The 20781-nt window shown below is 47.0% G+C and overlaps 2 protein-coding genes and 1 long non-coding RNA gene across 7 annotated transcripts in view; 2 read left to right on the top strand and 1 right to left on the bottom strand.

Annotated features, from left to right (window-relative positions):
• Ddx6 (DEAD-box helicase 6) overlaps positions 1 to 9395 on the top strand; it is a 43642-nt gene extending 34247 nt beyond the window's left edge. For all 5 annotated transcript variants that reach the window (XM_042682968.1, XM_042682967.1, XM_042682969.1 and 2 more), the window contains exons 12-14: positions 3198 to 3299; positions 4328 to 4510; positions 7257 to 9395. In XM_042682968.1, the coding sequence (XP_042538902.1) occupies positions 3198 to 3299; positions 4328 to 4503 (278 nt within the window). In that variant the 3' untranslated portion in view covers positions 4504 to 4510; positions 7257 to 9395. The remainder of the gene's footprint in view (positions 1 to 3197; positions 3300 to 4327; positions 4511 to 7256) is intronic.
• LOC122110378 lies at positions 9063 to 11510 on the bottom strand. The gene is made up of 2 exons (XR_006147858.1): positions 9611 to 11510; positions 9063 to 9579 (listed from the first exon to the last, which is right to left on the bottom strand). It is a non-coding gene; the product is annotated as an uncharacterized LOC122110378 (long non-coding RNA).
• Positions 11511 to 17497: 5987 nt separating this feature from the next.
• Positions 17498 to 18917, top strand: LOC122110224 (trehalase-like). Its single transcript, XM_042682721.1, has 4 exons — positions 17498 to 17738; positions 17994 to 18105; positions 18411 to 18523; positions 18867 to 18917. The coding sequence occupies exons 1-4, from the start codon at positions 17568 to 17570 to the stop codon at positions 18915 to 18917; spliced, it is 447 nt and encodes a 148-aa protein (XP_042538655.1). The 5' UTR covers positions 17498 to 17567.
• The last annotated feature ends 1864 nt before the right edge of the window (positions 18918 to 20781 follow it).

The following is a 20781-nucleotide window of genomic DNA, read 5'->3' as shown; positions in this document are numbered from 1 at the left end:
TGGCCTAGTAATTCTAGACAAGTGCTCTACCACTGAGCTACATCCCCAACCCTTTGTACACTTTGGGAAATTATGACAAAATATTTGTGTATATGTTTCATGTTTATTAAATTTTTCCCTGCATATGAGGAACCTATATTCTAGGATAATTTCTGACCTGGTTCAGTGGTTAATGGTGAGTTGTTTATAGAGTTACCTTAAAGTAATTCAGGATTTGGTTTTTTTTTTGCTTTTTTTGTTGTTGTTGTTGTTGGTTGTGGGTCCTGAGCTCTGGGCCTGGGAACTATCCCTCAGCTCTTCAGCTCAAGGCTAGCGCACTACCACTTGAGCTACAGCGCCACTTCCAGCTTTTTTCTGCTTATGTGGTGCTGAGGAATCGAACGCAGGGCCTCATGCATGCAATGCAAGCACTCTACCACTGAGCCACCTTCCCAGCCCGTAATTCAGGATTTGAAGGCATTTAGAAAGTACCATTTGCCACCAGGCAAATCAATTTATTTATTTATTTATTTATTTATTTATTGTCATGGGACTTGAACTCTGGGCCTGGGTGCTGGCTGTCCCTGAGCTCTTCAGTTCAAGGCTAGTGCTCTACTACTTGAGCCACAGTGCCACTTCAGTTTTTCTAGTGGTTTTGGAGATAAGAATCTCATGGACTTTCCTGCCTGGGCTGGCTTTGAACAGCAATCCTCAGATCTCAGAGTAGCTAGGATTACAGGTGTGAGCCACCAGTGCCCAGCTTTATAATACCCCCAAAAAAGAAGAAAAAGGAAAATACTTATAATATTTGGACATTGATATGAATTGTTGTACTAGCTAATTGGTTTTAATTTTAATTATTTGCAAGTCCTTCATATCATATGTATTTGAGTGCTGATGTTTTTTTCCTTGCCCCTGTCTCCATACTGGGGATTGAACCTGGGATACCACTCATATCTGACAAGCACTCTCCTTTTTTTTTTTTTTGGGGGGTCGGTTGTGGGGCTTGAACTTTGGGCCTGGGCGCTGTCCCTCAGATCTTCAGCTCAAGGCTAAGGCTCTACCACTTGAGCTACAGCACCACTTCCGGTTTTCTGGTGGCTTATTGAAGATAAGAGTCTCATGGACATTCCTGCCTGGGCTGGCTTTGAACTGTGATCCTTAGATCTTAGCCTCCTAAATAGCTAGGATTATAGGCGTGAGCCACCAGCACCCGACTCCTTTTTTTTAAATAAGTTTTTTTTTATTGTGAATATACTGTACAGAGAGGTTACAGTTACATGAGCAAGGGTTGTCTCCTCCTTTGTTTTTCCCCTACCATCCCTTCCCTCCCACCTCCACAAATACACTCCCCTCCCCTTCCTCCCCTTCGCCAGAGAAGAACTCTTCTTATCACTGAGCTATAATCCCTATCCTTACATCTCAGTCTTGGGGCATAAACTCTGTTTGAGCTTTTCTGCTCAAAGCCTAGTACTCTAGCACTGGACACAACTCCACTTCCAACTTTTGTGATGCTTAGAGATAAGAGTCTTAAGTACTTTCCTGCACATCTTAACCTCCAGAGTAGCTAAGATTACAGTGTGGGCTTTAGTCTTCACATCCTTTTTTTTTTTTTTAAGGAATGTTTCTCGCCAAGATGCCCAAGGTAGCCTGGAACTTATGATCTTGCCTCAGCCTCCCAAGTAGCAGAAATTATAGACTATATGCCATATATGTGGTATATATAGAATATGTGCCATGTTTTGTCTTCTGATTTTTCAAACAGTTTATAAAATGTTAAGCACTGCAGGGCTAAGCGTGTTTCCTAATAAGAGCTTTGATCTCTAGTTCTGTAATAAATCAACTAATAAGCAAGCACTGCATAACACATATATATATGATAAATATATAAGTAAGAATATATAAAATGCCACCTCTTTAAGGAATAGAAATGAAAGAAATAGTATTTATGGCAATACTTGCACTTTTTTTTTTTTTTTTGCAAAAATGTCTTTTTAATATTTTAGACTTTGTACACCATATGTCTCTCCCTTTTTTTTTGGTCCTGGGGCTTGAACTCAGTGCCTAGGCACTGTCCCTGAGCCTCTCTGTGCTCGAGCCTAGCACTCTACCACTTGAGCCACAGTGGCATTTCTGGCTTTTTCTGTGTATGTGGTACTGAGGAATCGAACCCAGGGCTTCATGCATGCTAGGCAAGCGCTCTTCCACTAAGCCACATTCCCAGCCCAATGGCTACTATTTTAATAGGCTAATTTATAGGTTTATTTGTTTATTTATATAAGTTACAGATGTAGAGAGGACATAGCTAGCTCTACCACTCAAGTGGCTGCCTGGGCTGGCTTTGAACCGCAGTCCTCTTATCTCAGCCTCCTGAGTAGCTATTACAGTCACAGGCCACTAGCACCCTGAAAAGAATTTTAAATTAGGTGATTATAAATTTTTAAATGGTCCATATAGGTCTACAAAGAGAGCTTTAATAAAGAAAAAGGGAGTTAACTTGGTAGAAATAAAGACCAGAGATTTATTAGAAATAAATTAGGACCAAAATGGCATAGAGGACTTTAAAGTATTGGATATTTAGAATAGTAAATTGGAAGTCATTCTAACCATCATGGATTTTTTGTTGTTGTTTTTTTTGTTTTTTGTTTTTTTTTTGGGGGGTCCGGTCTTGGGGCCTGAACTCTGGGCCTGGGCGCTGTCCCTCAGCTCTTCAGCTCAAGGCTAGCGCTCTGCCACTTGAGCCACAGTGCCACTTCCAGCTTTTTTCTTTTTGCTTATGTGGTGCTGAGGAATCGAACCCAGGGTCTCAGGCATGCAAGGCAAGTGCTCTACCACTGAGCCACCTTCCCAGCCCCTCATGGATTTTTTTGAATAGAAAGCTAGTAGGAGCAAGGAAACCTAGTTACCCCCTTTTTTTTTTTTTTCAGTTTGAATTTGCATACTAATTGTGGGAGTAGAAAGGAACGGGAAATTTTACATATTACCTTCGTATCCCTTACAAATATGATAAATGAATTCTAGAGGCATAAATGGTTAGTAAAATTACTTTGTTCTGAGTTTACAAACTTGGGTTAAATACTAGAAAATAGGTGATAGGAAATTACTGGTTACTCCTGGAGCCCATTTATGAATTTATAGTTTCATGAGTCATTACAGTCTACCTCTGGACTTAAGAGGCATGGCTGAGTTGATTGATAAAAATTTTTTTTTTTTTAAAGATCTGTTTACCCGAGGTATTGATATACAAGCTGTGAATGTGGTAATAAACTTTGACTTCCCAAAGCTGGCAGAGACCTATCTTCATCGTATTGGAAGATCAGGTAAGGAAAATGGGATGGTTTTGATGGAAATAATTTCTAAGAACTCTAGTCATCAAATTTTGATTATTTGTGAGATAGAATGTAGTAGATATGAGAAACAAGTGAGTTAATACTAATTCAGTTTGTTATTTAGGGCTAATATTCTGCTATATTACTAACTGGGTTCTGAAGGTTAAGGCTAATCTGAAATACATAACAAGACTCTTTTTAAAAAAGGAAAGAAAAGTAATTACTACTACTTAATTTGAGATGAAATTAGTACCTGAAAACTTTTCATTAGATGGAACTGTTAGTGTTGTGGTAACTTTTGACACAAATTAGCATCCATTTTGTCATTTGAAGAAGAAAAGTCCAACTGTCCCTGGGATGCTCGGGTAGTAGTAGTACCTTTTGTGGGCTTGTTCCAGGGGTCAATCTGGATATTTGTAACCAATTTTCTCTAGCTTGCTTGTAATACTTAATATAGTGTGTTATGTACGTAGTTAAACTGTATTATTTAAAGATTGATTACTAAAAAAAGACTGTTCAGGGCAGTTGCTTTATTTCCCCCTGAAATGCTTCCTTCTGAGTTTAATTAAATCCATACATAAGGAACTTACTTCAGCCACCTGTTCTGTTGTGGACTGGAAAATTTAAAAGAAGTGTCCAAGAAGATCATAAGAAGTGTTTTCTTAGCCGGGCGCTGGTGGCTCACTCCTGTAATCCTGGCTACTCAGGAGGCTGAGATCTGAGGATCGCGGTTCAAAGCCAGCCCAGGCAGGAGAGACCGTGAGACTCCTATCTCCAATAAACCACCAGAAAACCGGAAGTGGCGCTGTAGCTCAAGTGGTAGAGCACTCGCCTTGAGCTGAAGAGCTGAGGGACAGCACCCAGGCCCACAGTTCAAGTCCCACGACCAACAAAAAAAAAAAAGAAGTGTTTTCTTCTATTCAGAATGGCACTCAGAACAGATGTGTTAATCCTGTGTTTTTCTTCAATTAGAGACTTGCACATGTGTGGTTTTCATATTTAATTTAAACCCATTTTAGGTCGCTTTGGTCATCTTGGCTTAGCCATCAACTTGATCACATATGATGATCGCTTCAACCTGAAAAGTATTGAGGAGCAGCTGGGAACTGAAATCAAACCCATCCCAAGCAACATTGACAAGAGCCTGTATGTGGCAGAATACCACAGCGAGCCTGTAGAAGATGAGAAACCCTAACAAGCATGTATGTATATATCTGAAAGGAGTTGAATCTCCAAGTTAAGAAATTAAGATCTTCTTTTCTGGTGTCCTACCATGTACAACAGGCAATATAGGATAAAACACAAATTGACATAAATAAGATTAAGTAGCAAACATCTCTTGAATGAGGCAATAATACAGAGCCACTCTACCAAATATGAAAACTGTTAAGTTACAATAATAGGTCAGGTGGTCAGTATAATTTGGAAATTACCATCCGTCCAATGCAGCTAGATGACACCAGTGGCTCACATCTATAATCCTAACTACTCAGGATGCCGAGATCTGAGTATTACGGTTCAAAGCCAGCCCACACAGGAAATTCCACCCGACTTTTCTCCAATTAACTACCAGAAAACCACAAGTGTGGTACTGTGGCTCAAAAGTGGTAGCGTGCTAATAACCCTGAGCAAAAAGACCTCCGGAAGAGTGCCCAGGCCCCAGGTTCAAGCCCACAATAAAACCTCCCCCTCCCTTAATTGTTTTTCTTTTTTTAGGAAAACATCTAAAAGCCTAAACAGCCTATGTTGCTTAAAGTTGAGATTTGTTAATTGCATTCTAACCACAGCCAAAGGGTCAACAAAGAAGAAAGGAGTTATAGGTGTGTAGCACCTATAATTGCAATACTCACTCCTAAGGGAGACACAGTGGAATCAAAAATTCATAGCCAGCCTCAACCTCAAAAAACTATCTTGTCTCAAAAAACAAGGACTAAGAGTGTTTGTTGCTTAGTGGTAAAATACTTATCTAGTATTTTCAAGGTCATGAGCTCAATTCCCAGCCCCCCCCCCCCCAAAAAAAAATTTCTGGGGTTGTAAGGGATATGAAAGTGGACATCCTCATAACTGTGCTCATGTCTTTATAAATTTCCACTTTAAAACACAGGCAAAGCCAGGCGCCGGTGGCTCAGGCCTCTACTAAGGAGGCTGAGAGCTGATAGCAACATGGACAGGAAAGTCCAGGAGACTCTTATCTCAGTGAAAACCAACAAAAAACTGGAAGTGGTGCTGTGGCTCAAGCGCTAGCCTTGAGCTGAAGAGCTCAGGGACAGTGCCCAGGGCCAGAGTTCAAGCCCCATAACCAACCACAAAAAAAAAACCTGCAGGCAACTGAGTATAAAGGGAAAAAAGTAGAAAACACTTTCATACTGAAAATTGCTCCCCCAAATAGTCTTATTTTGGGAGACCAAATTTGTCTTTAATGCACACCTATTGCATCAAGTAGGAAGAAGGTACATGTATATTAGTATTAATATATTTTATAATGAAATACATAATCCCAGCTACTTGGGATGCTGAAGTTGGCAGGATTCCATTTTAAAGCCAGGCTAGCTAGTTATGATGAGAAGCCTTAAATAATTAAGGTAGAGGGGCTGGGAAGGTGGCTCAGTGGTAGAGCGCTTGCCTTGCATGCTTGAGGCCCTGGGTTTGATTCCTCAGCACCACATAAGCAAAAAGAAAAAAGCCAGAAGTGGTGCTGTAGCTCAAGTGGTAGAGCACTAGCCTTGAGCAGAAAAGCTGAGGGACAGCGCCCAGGCCCAGAGTTCAGGCCCCACGGCCGGACCCCAAAAAATAATAGTAATTAAGGTAGATTGTGGCCCAAGCAAAAAATGAGACCCTACCTCAAAAATAACCATATAAAAGAGCTAGCAGTGTGCTCAGCAGTAGAGTACTTACCTAGCAAAATGTAAGGCCCTGAATTCAAACCCTAGTACCACTGAAAAATAGAACTTTCGAGGTGAACCTAATGACAAGTGTCGGTGAGCCTCCTCATGCTGGAGATTGAGGAAGGAGTAATCCTGGGATCATTGGCAAGACCCTATTGACACTTTTTTTAATTAACTTTTTGTCAGTTGTGGGGCTTGAACTCAGGGCCTGGGCTCTGTCTCCTGTGCTCTTTTGCTCCAGGTAAGTGCACTACCACTTAGAGCCATAGTGTCACTGCCCATTTTCTGGAGTTTAATTAGAGATAGGAGTCCCATAGACTTTTCTACTCTGGCTGCTTTGAACTTTGATCTTCAGATCTCAGCCTCCTGAGTAGCTAGGATTACAGGCATGGGCCACTGGCACCAGGCTCTCATGGAGGCATATGTTTCCCATCCCTGCTACTTAGGAGGCAGACATTTTGAGGGCCAGGAGGCATAGGTAGGAAAAATAAAGCAAAGAAGAGCAGTAAGTGGTGGAGTGCCCTTCTAGGAAGTTCAAACACCACTACCGCCAGAAGTTTCAAATTATTTTTTCTATGTTAAATATCAAGCTTTTTTTCTTTTTCTTTTCTTTTCCTTTTTTTTTTTTTTTTTTGTCAGTCATGGGGCTTGATTTCTTGGCTTGGGCTCTGTCTTCTCAGCTCTTCAGCTCAAGGCTAGTGCTTTACCACTTGAGCCACAGCACCACTTCCGGCTTTTTCTGCTTACGTGGTGCTGAGGAATCAAACCCAGGGCCTCATGCATGCAAGGCAAGCACTCTACCACTGAGCCACCTTCCCAGCCCCAAATACAAACTCTTGAACAAACAAAACTAGTCAGATTTGAGGGAGGGCCTGTCACCAGTACTCAAAGATCTGCCTCAGGGATGCTTAGGAGAAATTCCATCATTGTTACCAGTGGATTCTCTTGGGGAACAAGGGCCAATATTACATTACTAGGGAGAATTGAAAACCTCTGCGTGCAGGCTTTGTGCACACTGGCTTTGTATTGCTGATTGCGGATTTTTTTTATTTGCTTTCTATAGGCATTGACAACAGAAGGCTCCTTTGGATCTGCGACTTAATGCTTTTTGGGTGGGATGCTCTTCTCTTGTGGGTTTTTCATCTTTTATTTTGGAACTATGAAGACTTAAAATACGTTTTTCTTTTTTTTAAACTGGTGAAGAGAAAGAAACTGAAAAGAAGAACTCTACCTTTTTGTTCCACTTGTTTGCACTGTGCCGACTGAACATTAGTTGCACTAACTGCTGGTTTTTAAAAATGTTTCCTGGGGAACGGGGACAAGAAAGGAGGAAAGAAGAGAAAGGGAGAAACCCTAAAAAGAGAAGAATGTTGATGAACACACAAGCTTGTCTACATCTTCAGAATTCTCCAACAGCTGTCTCGAGTGCATTTCAACTTCTCCCTGATTAGTCATCCGTTTTTAAGCCTGAAGAGCTTATTACTTATTTGTGCGAAGTGCCTTATGCTATGAGACCATTCACAATATCATCTTTTAGACACAGCCCAAGGAATCAACAAAGTAATTTTTTTCTTTTTTCTTTTCTTTTTAAAATTTTGTCTGTTCATTTGGTTTCAAGTTATAAAGTGTGTCTCTTCCTGTTCTACTCAAGCCCAGGGCTGGAAGATGAATCTTACTAGTAACGTTAACACCATTTTCTTTTTCTCTATTCGGAGGAGTTGATATGCAACTGCAGTTCATCCGCACTGTAAATACATGTATTTAAAAAAAAAAATCAATCCCAAGTAAAGATTTCTTCTGGGCTGAGTAGATCCATCCTTGCTCCCAAAGGAAAGAGCAGTCTATCATTGCAGGAGCCATATGACAGGCCTTTGTGCTCTACCACAGAACACTAAAGACTGGTTTACATACGTCTCCATTAGCAGTATGGCACTTGATGTGTAGACATGTCAGAGCCTTGACCCTCTTTCCTCTGTGGCAAAGCGTGTCCCATAGAAAATTGGGTGTGTATACTTGTATAAACTTTGTAAATAAGTTTTTTTCTGGGTTCATATATATATATATATATATATACATATATATATATTATTTTTTTTGGATGAAGGTTGCTGGGATTAAGGGGATTCGAGTGATTATGAGAGCAGCTAAAGATGAGAGGGGCTCAGTTTTCTGCAACACTAAATTCTAAAAAGTACTTTGGCCTGTTGCTGTAGAGTGAGTGTCTGTTGTCCCCATGCTAGAAAAGGAGCCCGGATGTCTGGGATGCACTGTTTGCTTGCTGTCACACTGTCTCAGTACATTTAAAATAAGTCTTACCAGAAAGCAAGGAAGCTTCTAATAGCTATGATTCAAGATGATTTTTTTATGAAGGTCTCTGATTTGACCTCTCCTTTTCTAAGAGAGGAACCTTACAAATTCTGCCAAAGGATTCACCTTCCTTGTCGTGCGGGGATTCTGTTGAGTGGCAGTGTCTATGAACAGAGTATTAGAAGGCATGGATTGGAGTTTGAGCTTACTAGCCATTGTCGACTTTGGTAAGGATAGCAGATCGGAGGTTAGTTTTCTGTGGATCATCTCCTATAGTGTATACACATGTGTTGCCCTCTGCCCATCTTGATAGAAAAACTTTTGCAGGAACGGGCAACCCCTGAGAGCTGTTACTCATGCTACAGAAAGCTGCTTGCATCCTCTTGCGTTTTGACAAGAACTGTTGCCTGTCATTTTGCATTGTAAATTGCTGGCAGATACTTTACAGTCAATAGTGTTGCTTTAAATTGTGCCCCTCCCAACATGCTTGATGTTTGGCCTGATCTCCAGGCAAAAGGAGTGAGATGAATCAAAACCAGTGAACTTTTTTTAAAAAAAAAAAAATGTTTTTAATTCCCTTTTAACCCAGTGTACTAGGTCAATCAGGAGGCATCTAGAGAACAAAAAAAAGCAAAAAATAAATTTAAAAAGTTGATTTCCATATTCCCATTGTATTCAGAACCTTATTACAAGAAAATTTCTGCATATGCTTTGTGCTTAATTCATCTGGATAAAGAAATCAGTTATTCAAAGTTGCTTTTTTGACTGCCTAGTTCTAAGCAAAACTTTGTGACTTGCCCAAAATTCCTTGAGGATTAAAATCCTACAGATGCCTCCTGATCACACACAACCCTAACTCCTTAACTGTAGCAAGAGCTGCGCAGTACAAATCCCCCAGAGAGCAAGTTCCTTTCTTTGGAATCCCAAGTCATAGATGCTCTATCAGGTCAGTGTTGGTTATTAAATGCAAACCTAATTGAAGAAATACCTTTTCCAGGGATGGGTGGGGGAGGGGACTTGCAGTGTCACCTTTTGACCAACAATCTTACCTTGAACTGATGCAGCTCTCTGCACCCCCCCTTCCCCCGCCCTCCCACCCCACCCCCCCACCCCCGGCGAGGTAAGAGGGATCATTTATGTAGAACACAAAGGAATATAAATCCATTTTGTATCTCGCCTGGGAGTGTGGGGTGATTAAACAAAAAGTGCAGTCATCTTTGCCACCCTTAGACTGCTCTGCCTGGTGCCACGTACCTGTGGTCCCTCTTAAAGCACAGACTTGAATTGAAAGTATTACTGAAGTGCAGCCTCTGAGAGGAGAGGCACTTGTCTGGGACACCGTGGTTGGAGGCAGCTGCCCAGTTTTGGTACTTGAGTCGAATAGGAACAGCTAAATGGAAAGATGCTCTGAAGACCAGGACCAAGCCTGGTCTTATTTTTTTCTTTCTTTCTTTTTTATCCCTTACAATAAGGAACATTATTTCTATTGGAAATGGTCCTCAGATTCTTTACAGTATTGGGTTTTTGTTTTTTTCTTGAACGTGATGGTTATATATGTTTCCAGTGGTTCATTTGGATGGGAACTATGTTCTGTTTCTAAAAACTACATCCAACCCAGGCTTTCACCCCTGCTCATGCAGCTGTGTGATGGGTTACGGACTGTTACACGCCTGCTGCCTCTGGGCCTGTTTTGTTTTTCACTCCCCTAAGTTCTGAAGGTGAAACTTCTCTTGCCTTTCCTTTCCCGTGGGATAAGTTCATCTTAACATGATTTTCCATGGAAGGAAATGCGGGGAGGAAAACCTGCGTTTATTTTTTGCAGTGGACTCCAGCATCCATAATACAGGGTTGATCCAAAGGGTGGGGGGGGGGGGGTTGCGGGCATCATACTTGCTTTCAGAATGAGATGGGAGCATCTTTCCTCTGCCGCTGGCTTTGTGCTTGATGCCGTTGTGCTGGCCTAGAGCAGGACAACTCAGCACAAAGCTTTGGGCACACGCTATTGAAACCAAAACATCTCATTCTGAATACTTGGTTTAATTTTTTTTTTTTCTTTTTTTTAATGGGGTGGGAGGGAGGGTACTGCAACCCACAGGGAGGGTGTGTGCACTAAGGATTTGGAAACACTTGGGAAGCTCAGAACCTCATCAGAAACTGCCTTTAGCCACACTCCTGACCTTCTAGATGAGTAACAGGTTACATGAGTTATTGGGAATTAAGCCATGTTTTAATTCGCTACATTTTTCACCTTTCATGGATCTTTAAAATTGTGGAATTATTTTTCTCACCAAAATACTTCGTTAAGCAGAATTATTGGCCTCACAGGAACTGAAGTAAATCAGCTTTTTGGTGAACTTAAGTAGACTGGTGAGTTTAATAGTTCTGCTTTATATTCATAGATAATTTTTTTAAGCTCCCAAAGAAAATCAACTTCTCTCTGATGTGGAAGCTCATCTTGGGAGTAAAGAGTCAGTGTCCAAAGGCTGTGACAGTCGATGAGGCCAGAGAGAGCCTGGCGCCTGCCTCTGCCCTCCGCAGCTGACGCATTGCAGCAGAAGTGTGCTGAAATTCTCCAGTGGACAGCGCTGGGCAGGGCAGGGGTGGGGGGAGGGCTGGGCAATGGAGATACAGCCTGCTGTATTTTAACCAGTGGTTGTTGGGAAGGGGTCCTTGGATAAAACAAAATTGCTTCCCTTTTTTGGAATAAACTTGAAAAATGTAATTTTTGTTCAGCAAAAATGGGAGAAAATCCTAATGTCCCTAGCCACAAGGGACCAGTTCTACCGGGGAGGGAGCCGCGGGAACCCAAAATTTTGAAACCATTTCGGGGAAAGGGAAAATTGGCTTTGTGTTAATTGGCAATTGTTCCAGTGGGTCTCTGTTTTCATTGGGATGTGTTATGTTTTATGTACACGTAATATGGACCAGAGTCTATAAGGTTCAAAAAAGATGGCTGGTAAAATCTTGATTTTTTTTTTTTTTTCAATCTCAATAAAAGCCCACTGGAACTCCACAAGGTGTGTGTGTTGTATGTCCCTCCAGCAGGTTGTGTATGGAATTCGGATGGTGAAGTGAGACCTTTTTCAACCATACTTGAGCTCTGGGCTCCTTATCTAGCCCATGCTTATCCCTAGCAAGATTCTCAGGAGGGAGAGACTTGTTGAACCAGAACATATGGAGACATTCTCCAGCACCACCTCCCACAATTGTTCTCCAGTACAAGTCTAAACACATGAACTGCTTAGTGCGTCACAAAACACGAGAAAGAAAGAAACAGACCTCAAGCTGGATGTGGAGTTGGAGTTCAGCAGTAGAGTGCTTACCTAGCAAGCAGTGGGCCCCACAGTTCAATCTCCACCAAAAACAATTTGACTTAGAAGAATACCAATGCTTAAAGCTCTAGGTAGCCGGGCACCCGTGGCTCATGCCTGTAATCCTAGTTACTTAGGAGGCTGAAATCGGCATCACAGTTCAAAGCCAGCTCAGGCAAGATAGTCCGTGAGACTCATCTCCAATAAACCACTAGAAAACCAGAAGTGGCTCAAGCAGTAGAGCACTCACCTTGAGCTGAAGAGCGCAAAGACAGTGCCCAGGCCCAGAGTTCAAGCCCCGTGAGCGGCCCAAAGAAAAAAAGCTCTAGCTGCCACCCTATGCTCCTTTCCAAGGAAAGGTTTAAGATAAAATAGACAAAAAAAATAGATACAATATGCTGAAAACAAATACACTGATGAGAGATCAGATGCCATGTTAATAGGTTAAGAGATGTGCTTTACATTTAATTTAGGTAGCCAAAAGTTGATTCTAAGCCTGAATGGGACAGGAAATTAAGCTATGAGGCCCTATTACCTGATTTGAAGACACTAAGGTACAATGAAGAGCCGGGTGCTGGTGCCTCATGCCTGGAATGCTAGCTACTCAGGAGGCTGAGATCTGAGGATTGCCATCCAAAGCCAGCCCTGGCAGGAAAGTCTGAGATCTCCAGTAAACCACTAGAAAAGTGACAACTAGCTCAAGGAGTAGAGCACTAGCCTTAAGCTGAAGAGCTGAGGGACAGCGCCCAGGCCCAGAGTTCAAGCCCTATGACTGACAGAAAAAAAAATACAATGATATTGATGACTAGGTGATGAACAGAACAACTTCCAAGTAGCTGTTCACAGTTGATTGGGGATGAGGCGGGGTAGGACCTTGCTATGGAGCTCACACTGGGCTCAACTTGCAGTAACTGCTCGGATTGCACACATACGTGCCAGCAAGCCCAGCCACAACTCATTTGGTTTTTATGCTGCTTCTGGGGCTTGAACTCCAGGCCAAGGTGCTATCTAGTCTTTTATTCTGCTCAAGGCTGGTGCGTTACCACTTAAGCCACGGGTATGTTCCTGACCCTTTAGTGGCTAACTGGAGATTGTCTGACTGGCTTTCCTGCTGCGATGGCTTTGAGCTGTGAGCCTCAGCTCTCAGTCTCCGTAGTAACTAGGAATACAGGCCTGAGCCACCAGTACCCAGCTCACAACTCACTTGTCACGATGCAAAAGTAGAGAAAGAATAGTCCAACACTAATAAACTGGGCTCGGCAATATAGACATCCACATTGTCCAATCAATCATTGGGCTGGAGGGGGATGGTGGCTATGGGGTACACGTTCTAGATTCCATCCCCAGCATCACCATTCTTGTTGTTGACTTCTGTACTTTGCCTCTTATGGAAAAATGCGACATAGATCATGGAAAGCCAGGTGTGATGACGTGCTTGTAGTCCCAGAGTCGGTGGAGGCTGACGTGGCAGGATCCCTTGAACCTAGGAGTTTGGAACCAGGTGGGGCAGATAATAAGACCTGCCCCCATTGCGCACGTGCACCCAAACAAGCCTGCGTGAGCACACACACGTTGTAGGGAAAAAGTAATCTGACACTTTGGACTCAGCTGAAAGCTGAATGTGCGGTGTGAGAGCGCTGAGCAATGGGGACGCTTATTCAGTGAGATGTGGAGAATCTAGAAGTGCCTGAAAGTTTGGTTCCAGTAAAGTTCAGAATTTAAGGAGATTGTCCAAGACTTGCAGAAAACCTGCCTCCAAATTCAGGAGACTGAAATCCACTCCCTCTGAAGTCCTGTGTGGGCCCAACATCACCCTTAGCAAAGGAGAATGGAGACAGAGGAGACAGATACCTAGATCCTGAGTTGCATTCCCACTCTGGCAATTTACTGAGAGGCTAGAGTGAGTGCCTGCCGTCTACCTCCAAGAGTGTTCTCAGTGTCAGAAATGCTTCCTCCTGCTGGCTGTCGAGAAGCTTCTGATGGTAGAGGGTCACCTGGCAAGGAACTTAGTGGAATCCCCGCCTGTTAGCCAGCAGGCTAGGAACTCTGCTCCTAATCCTGTGGCCACAGGAGATAAATTCTGGCAACGGTCTGAGGGGGCTTGAGAGTGAGTCTCCCCAGTAAAGCTGCTCATGCGACCACAGCCCGGGTGGGTGTCAGCAGCCTCATGCAACCCACAAACAGGGAACCCAGGTAAGTTGTGCTGGAATTTCAGGCCTATAAATAGGTGATGTGTTGTGCGTGCTAACTCTGCTATAAATCATTGTACAGCAGCAGAGAAGTAACACATGAGCCCAGAAGAGTGATTTGCATGCCGGCAATCCTTAGTGACTCAGAAGGCTGGAAGCCAGAGGATTGTTTGAGGCTAGCCCAGGAAAGTTCATGAGCTGGCCCAGGAAGAAAAGTTCATGAGATTCATCTCCAAAACAAGCAGCAAAAAAGCAGGGCTGGACGGGCCAGGAAGGTGGCTCAGTGGTAGAGTGCTTGCCGAGCATGCATGAAATCCTGGGTTCGATTCCTCAGCACCACATAAACAGAAAAGGCCAGAAGGGGTGCTGTGGCTCAAGTGGTAGAATGCTAAGAAGCTAGGGACAGCACCCAGGCCCTGAGTTCAAGCCCTAGGACTGGCAAAAAAAAAAAAAAGGAAAAAGAGGGAAGGGAGAAGGAGGAAGGAGGAGAGAGGAGGAAGGGAAAACCAGGGAAAGAATTGTGAGCTCAAGGTCAGCCTGGGTCACAGAGTCTAAGGCCATCCTGGACCACATAGCAAGAAAAAGCCAGGCGCTGGGGGCTCACACCTGTAATCCTAGCTACTTAGGGGGCTGAGATCTGAGGATTTGGGTTCCAAACCAGCCTGGGCAGGAAAGTCTGTGAAACTCATCTCTGATTAACCACCCAAAAGCCAGAAGTGGAGTGGTGGCTCAAGTAGTAGTGCACCAACCTTGAGAGAAAAAAAGCTAAACAATAGTGCCCAGGCCAAGTTCAAACCCCAGGGCTGGCACAAAAACAAATAGGGACATGGCCAGGGCATCTCTCTAGTCTGGAATAAAACAGCCACTGCCCTTCACTGAGACATAATGGCCTAAAATACGCCATTAGCGACTCCTGGCAGCCTTGGAAGGGCTGTGTCTTTCCCCACTTGGCAAATGTGGAAACTGAGGCTCCAAGAAGTTCCAGGGCTGAACGGAGAGCCTGCATTCCTGAGCCTCTCACTGAGGTCGGTTTGGGCTTCAGGGGTCCAAGGCCAGAGCTGCGGGAGCAAGCCAGGTGGCTGAACTCGGGCCCTGCAAGCAGTCCTGAGCCAGGGGGTTGACGGCCTCGCTAGCGGTGGGAGCCCGCAGTCTCACCTGCGTTCCAATTGTCTCTCCACGCAGGTGTGCCGTTAATTCTAAGATGATGAACGTGTGCGGCTCCCTTCCCCGAGGCGCCTGCCAGCTCCACCGGGCAGGGGGCAGCCACCTGAGCCCTCCCTTTGTCAAAGGGCCCAGCCACCCAGCCGGAAGGACTGGTGTCTTCTCAAGCTTTCAAATGACTTTACAACCAGCTACGTAGAACATTGAGTGCAAGGGCTCTCAACCGCATTCGATCACTGCATGCACACTTGTTATGGGTCATGGAACTGAACAGAGCCGGCACCCCAGGACTAGGCATGCACAGCCCTATGCACAGGGAGCTACTGCCATGAAACCCAGCACCTTCTCAGTCCCTGGTGATGGATGTTTGGATCTGAGCGCAGGGAGTCAAGCTCTTTGTTGCCACGCGCTCTTTCTTCCCTCTGAGCTGGGTTGAAGCTAAACGGAGCCAGCGGAATGCTAAACAGTACTAGGAGGACACTGGAAGCTGGCTAGAAATGACATGGGAATGAAGGAAATGTTCTAACCGAAGGGAACAGTAGCCACTCATCAGGCGATCTGGATTTCCTTCAGCGGTGGCTGACGCGCATCTGAAAAGCAGTGCCTTCAACAACAGCAGGCTCAGTCCAAGGCTTCAGACTCAAGCCACAGAAGGCCCGGTCCCTTCCTCCCTCCCCGCCCTGCCATGGGACGCATCTGGGTCTCAGGCTCCCCATTTATGGCCACCTGGTTGCAAAGTAGCTTCTGCAGCTCCAAAGATTTCATCCGTGTTCCAAGCAGGAAGAGTGGGGAGGGGGGGAAAGGTGAAGGACACAGAGCGAAAGGGGCTGAGCCTCCTCTTCTAAGGAACTTTCCCGGCACTCATTCCCGGGGACTCCGCTTCCAGAATCCCAGGCCCCAGTGTAACCAGTCAGCTCAGGGCTGGTCAAGGCTGCAGCCGGGAGAGTCCAGGAGCGTGGCCTGCTGGCGGCAGTGCCCTGTGCCCTGTTCCCATGGGGGAGACAGGAAGCCGCAGTGGTGAGGGTGAGAATGAGAGCCGGCAGGCAGGCGAGGTGGGCAGAGGCGGCAGCTGCCACAGCGGCTCAAAGCCAGGCCCCTCTGCAGCCTGCGCGCCCGGGGCTGCAAAAACCGCTGCTCTGTGCAGAAATGCAGACGGGGCACAGACTGTGTGTGTGTGTGTGTGTGTGTGTGTGTGTGTGTGTGTGTGTGTGTGTATGTGTGTGTGTGTGTGTGTGTGTGTGGCCACCTCGCTTGCATCTTTCAGTTGGGGTTACTTTCTTTCCCCTTGATCCGCAGGTGGCTGTGCGTTTGTGGAGCTGCGTGGGAGTGGGGGCTGGCTGCAGCGGAGCCTTCCTGGCGTTGCTCCTCCAGATGTTGGCTGAGTGGAGGCCGCTGCCCTGGGTGTGGGGGAGGGGAGGGGCAGGGCTGGGGACCAGCCCCAGGGGGGCTGCCCTCTTCCATGGCTCACCCCTGCACTCCTACAGCTCTTCTACGCCACCCTCCTCCCAGCCCTGCCCTTTGCCCTCTGGGGGTCTCTCCTGCCCAAGGACCAGCACAGAGCAAGAGCCAGACGCCCAGGAGGCTCCAGCCAGCGGCCCAGCTGCTTCTGCCAGCAAGTGGGCGGCAACCCTGTGAGACTCTTGTAAATGAAGGCTCCACCTCCGTGGGCCTGTGACCACGTTTCCTTGAAAAGTTGGCATCAATGCCCAGAACTATAATCCTGGGAGACCCCTCTCCCCAGGCTGGAGGACGTGCAGGGTGAGGGGCAGGCGGGACAGTGCGGGGAGGGACTCACACCGCGTCATTGGGGTCTGCAGGGCGGTGGAGGTGGATGCGCTCCCAGGGCTGCCGGGCCTGCCCCCGGCCCTGCTAGGGAGCAGCGCAGCGGGGCTGGCTGAGCTCCCGCTTGGCCCTCCAGGCTCCGTGGGCTGGTGGGGAAGACTGGGAGCCCCGCAGGCAGGTTCCGTGCCGGCCACTTCCAGGCCAAGGAGGAGACCAAGGAGTTTTGTGGTCCTGGGCAGCGTTGGGCAAAGCACCGGCCTCTCCGAGCCTCGGCTGAAGCGAGGCCTCCGCACTGCGCCGCGCCGGGCTTGCCACCTTTGGCACGGTTATGAGCAGACAGAGGCTGGAGCTGGGACAGGAGCGCCCCGAGGAGCAGGGCCCGAGGCCCGGAGCGCAGAGCCAGCGCTGTCATTGTCGGGGAGTGGACGGGGCCGCTCGCTTGGGAGCGGGGTGGCTACCTGGAGCGGGTGAGGCCTTAGAAGCAGAAGCTCTCCTGACCTGGGAATTCTTTCTAGAAGGTCCTTCAGGACCCAGGGGCAGAGCCCCGCCCACTGAGACCAGAGGTAATGTCCCCCAGGGAACGACTCCCAGGCCACCAAGTACAGGAACCTGCGGGCCCAGCGCATGGCCGCCATGCAGGCCGTCCTCTGGCAGGAGCAGAAAGGAGCCTGGTTCGACTATGACTTAGAAAATGGCAGGAACAACTTGGAGTTTTACCCATCCAACCTCACCCCGCTCTGGGCCGGCTGCTTCTCTGACTCCAGCATCCCAGACAAGGCTCTGAAATACCTGGAGGTGAGGGGACCAGGGAGGGGGAGGAGGGGCAGCTCTGGGGCCCTGCCGCAGCACTGGCTCTGCTGACTGAGCACAGACCTGCAGGGCAGCCATTCCCTCCTCTCTGAGCCTAGCTCAGCCTGTAGTTCCCACCGCGACCAGATGGGGGCAGCTGGGAGCCAAGAAGACAAGGGCCAGAAAGGGCACAGCGAGCCGCCTTCCTCCTGAGGAAGCATCCTGGCTTACTCACTCAAGGAAATATCTGGAACCTTCTAGGACAGCCAAATCCTGACCTACCAGCATGGGATCCCGACCTCCCTCCTCAACACAGGCCAGCAGTGGGACTTCCCCAATGGCTGGGCCCCCCTCCAGTACCTGGTCATCACAGGTAGGCAGGCAGGCAGGCAGGCAGGCAGGCAGGGGGCATCTGCCAGGACCTGGCCCCACGGAGGACGGGCCAAGCTGGGCTTCTGGGTGCTGTGGACTAGAGATGCAGGCCTCCATCCTTCCCCTGCCTCCTGGGCTGCTCTGGCCCTGCTCAGCACACATGTCCAGCCCCTGTCCCTTCTTTCTACCCCGAGGTATGGCCTGAGGGTCCAGAAAGGAGGCCTGGGGGCAAACAAGTCCCCCGGCCACTGCTCTGCTGGGATGGAGGCTCTGGAGACTCAGGTCCTGCCTTGCCTGGGGCCCTAGGCTTGACCAAGTCAGTCTCCCCTCGGACCCAAGAAGTGGCTTTCCAGCTGGCCCAGCACTGGATCAGAACCAACTTTGACGTCTACTCCCAAAAGTCAGCCATGTATGAGAAGGTGAGCTGGCGCTGGGCGTCCCTCTGTCCCCGGAGACCTCCTCCATTAGAGGAGGCCAGGGTGTCAGGCTTCTCCTGGACCAGGGCGGCCCAGCCAGGATGGTGGTGACACCCAGTGGCCATTCCTGGGAACTGCAGGGACCATTGCTGCAGGCCAGAGGAGCTGGGCTGACTGACCTGCTGGGGTGGGTGGGTGGCTTGGGGACCAGGGCCTGATCTACCACCGTCCCTTGTCCCCAGTATGGAGGACAGGTGGCGTCAGAGGCCCTGAGGAGGAGCTACAATAACCCCCAAAAGGGCCCAGGCGCCCTGCCTCCTCTCCCCACTGTCCTGCCTGTCTCTAGGAGGGGTTTGGCTGGACCAGTGGCATGGCCCTGATGCTCCTGGACTGCTAGGTGCTGGTAGATTGATCACACCTAAAATCCTTGCTATCCAGGAGTCAGAGAGCTGGAGGATCCAAGATTTATCTGCCCATATTGGTTCACTGGTAAATTCTTCCAAATCTTTAAGGAAACCATTATACCAATTCTATACCATCTCCTCCACAAGAGGCTCTCTCTCCTTGTTAGGAAGTCCATATGACTCTAATGCCAAAACCAGACAAAATTTCCAAGAGAACAACAGACCAACATCTCTCATAAATCAACAGTTAAACATTTTTGAGCTAACACAGTTATAGCAAGAGTACAGGACACAAAGTTAATATACAAAAGTCAACTGTTTTCCAGTCTACTACAGGCCTAGCTAAAGCACTTCTCTTCAGAGATTCATGGACAGGACTCTGATAAGGCCATTTTCTCTCTGGTCATTTAAGCTCCTACCCTGGACAGGCTACTTCATCATATGACTAACCCAACAGCACACAAAACAAGAGTTAACTAAATACAAGGTTTTCATGCTAAAGTAGCCAATACTAGAATTAAGATATAAAATTGGAGGGCTGGGAATGTGGCTTGGTAGAGTGCTGGCCTAGCATGCATGAAGCTCTGGGTTTGATTCCTCAGTAGCACATAAACAGAAAAGGCCAGAAATGGCGCTGTGGCTCAAGTGGTAGAGTGCTAGCCTTGAGCAAAACAAGCTTAGGGAAGTGCCCAGGCCGAGTCCAAGCCCCAGGAGTAGGTGGGGAAAAGGTATGTCATTGGAGTTCAATTCCCTGTGATACCTACTTAATAAATGCTGCTGTCCCCTGACTGCAGCTGGGCGCAGGATGGGATGGGGTAGGACAGAAATACTTCCTTAAACGAAACCTGCAAAAAGTTGTCCCGCCCTGCTGAGTCCTAATGCTTCCCTCATACAAGCTGTGCACTCAGTGATTCAGCATGGGGAGAGAACCAGATCCAGACTAAGAAAAGCAATACGTGGAGAGCCAGTTCTAAAGGCACGGAGATAACTTCTCACCAGTGTTTACTTTGTCAAACCTGCAATTCTGCTAAGGACAAAGCCTCGGCGACACAGGTAGAAGTTGATTTAATCACACCTTCAGTGTTGTGTTTTCTAGTGACCTGGTGTTACTGTGGAGGTATGGCTGGTGCTGAAATGTAATGAAAATGTTACTCAGCTGTGCGTCTCCCTGTGAGGCATGAATGGTCCGTTTCTTACTGATACAGATGTGTAATGAATGGGATGTGTTGTACAACAATGCACAGTGGTTATCAGCCAAAGCCGCCTGGCTTGTCTCAATCAAAGGTATTTCTCGGGCTGGGAAGATGGCTCAGTGGTAGAGCATTTGCCTTGCATACCTGAGGCCCTGGGTTCAATTCCTCAGCACCACATAAGCAAAAAAAAAAAAAAGAAAGAAAGCCGGAAGTGGCGCTGGGCTCAAGTGGTAGAGCGCTAGCCTTGAGCTGAAGAGCTGAGGGACAATGCCCAGGCCCAGAGTTCAAGCCCCATGACCGGACCAAAACAAAGGTATTTCTCAACCGAGAGCTGGTGGCTCATGCCTGTCATCCTAACTACTCAGGAGGCTGAGATCTGAGGGTCAGAGTTCAAAGCCAGCCAGGGCCAGAATGTCCCTGAGACTCTTCAATGAACCACCAGAAAACGGGAAGTAGTGCTGTTGCTCAAGTGGTAGCGCGCTAGCCTTGAGCTGAAGAGCTGAGGGACAGCGCCCAGGCCCAGAGTTCAGGCCCCACCACTGGACCCAAAAAAAAAAGAAGAAGAGAATCAGGAACCATGAAGGAAGCGACAGAAAAGCAGAAATGTACAGAGAAACCAAACCAACAGAAAAGAATAATATCATCATCATCATCATCATTATAG

Source organism: Dipodomys spectabilis, unplaced genomic scaffold (assembly GCF_019054845.1).
Source record: "Dipodomys spectabilis isolate Male_0828 unplaced genomic scaffold, ASM1905484v1 ptg000076l, whole genome shotgun sequence".
In the NCBI taxonomy this organism is placed as follows: Eukaryota; Metazoa; Chordata; class Mammalia; order Rodentia; family Heteromyidae; genus Dipodomys; species Dipodomys spectabilis.
The sequence above is the reverse complement of the archived record's forward strand: the minus strand, read 5'-3'. Positions and strand labels throughout refer to the sequence as shown.

Coding starts and splice junctions, on each gene's coding strand:
- LOC122110224 (XM_042682721.1), top strand. CDS start 17,568: ATGGCCGCCATGCAGGCCGTCCTCTGGCAGGAGCAGAAAGGAGCCTGG. Junction 17,739..17,993: donor AGGCTCTGAAATACCTGGAG/GTGAGGGGACCA, acceptor GGAACCTTCTAG/GACAGCCAAATCCTGACCTA. Junction 18,106..18,410: donor CCAGTACCTGGTCATCACAG/GTAGGCAGGCAG, acceptor CTGGGGCCCTAG/GCTTGACCAAGTCAGTCTCC.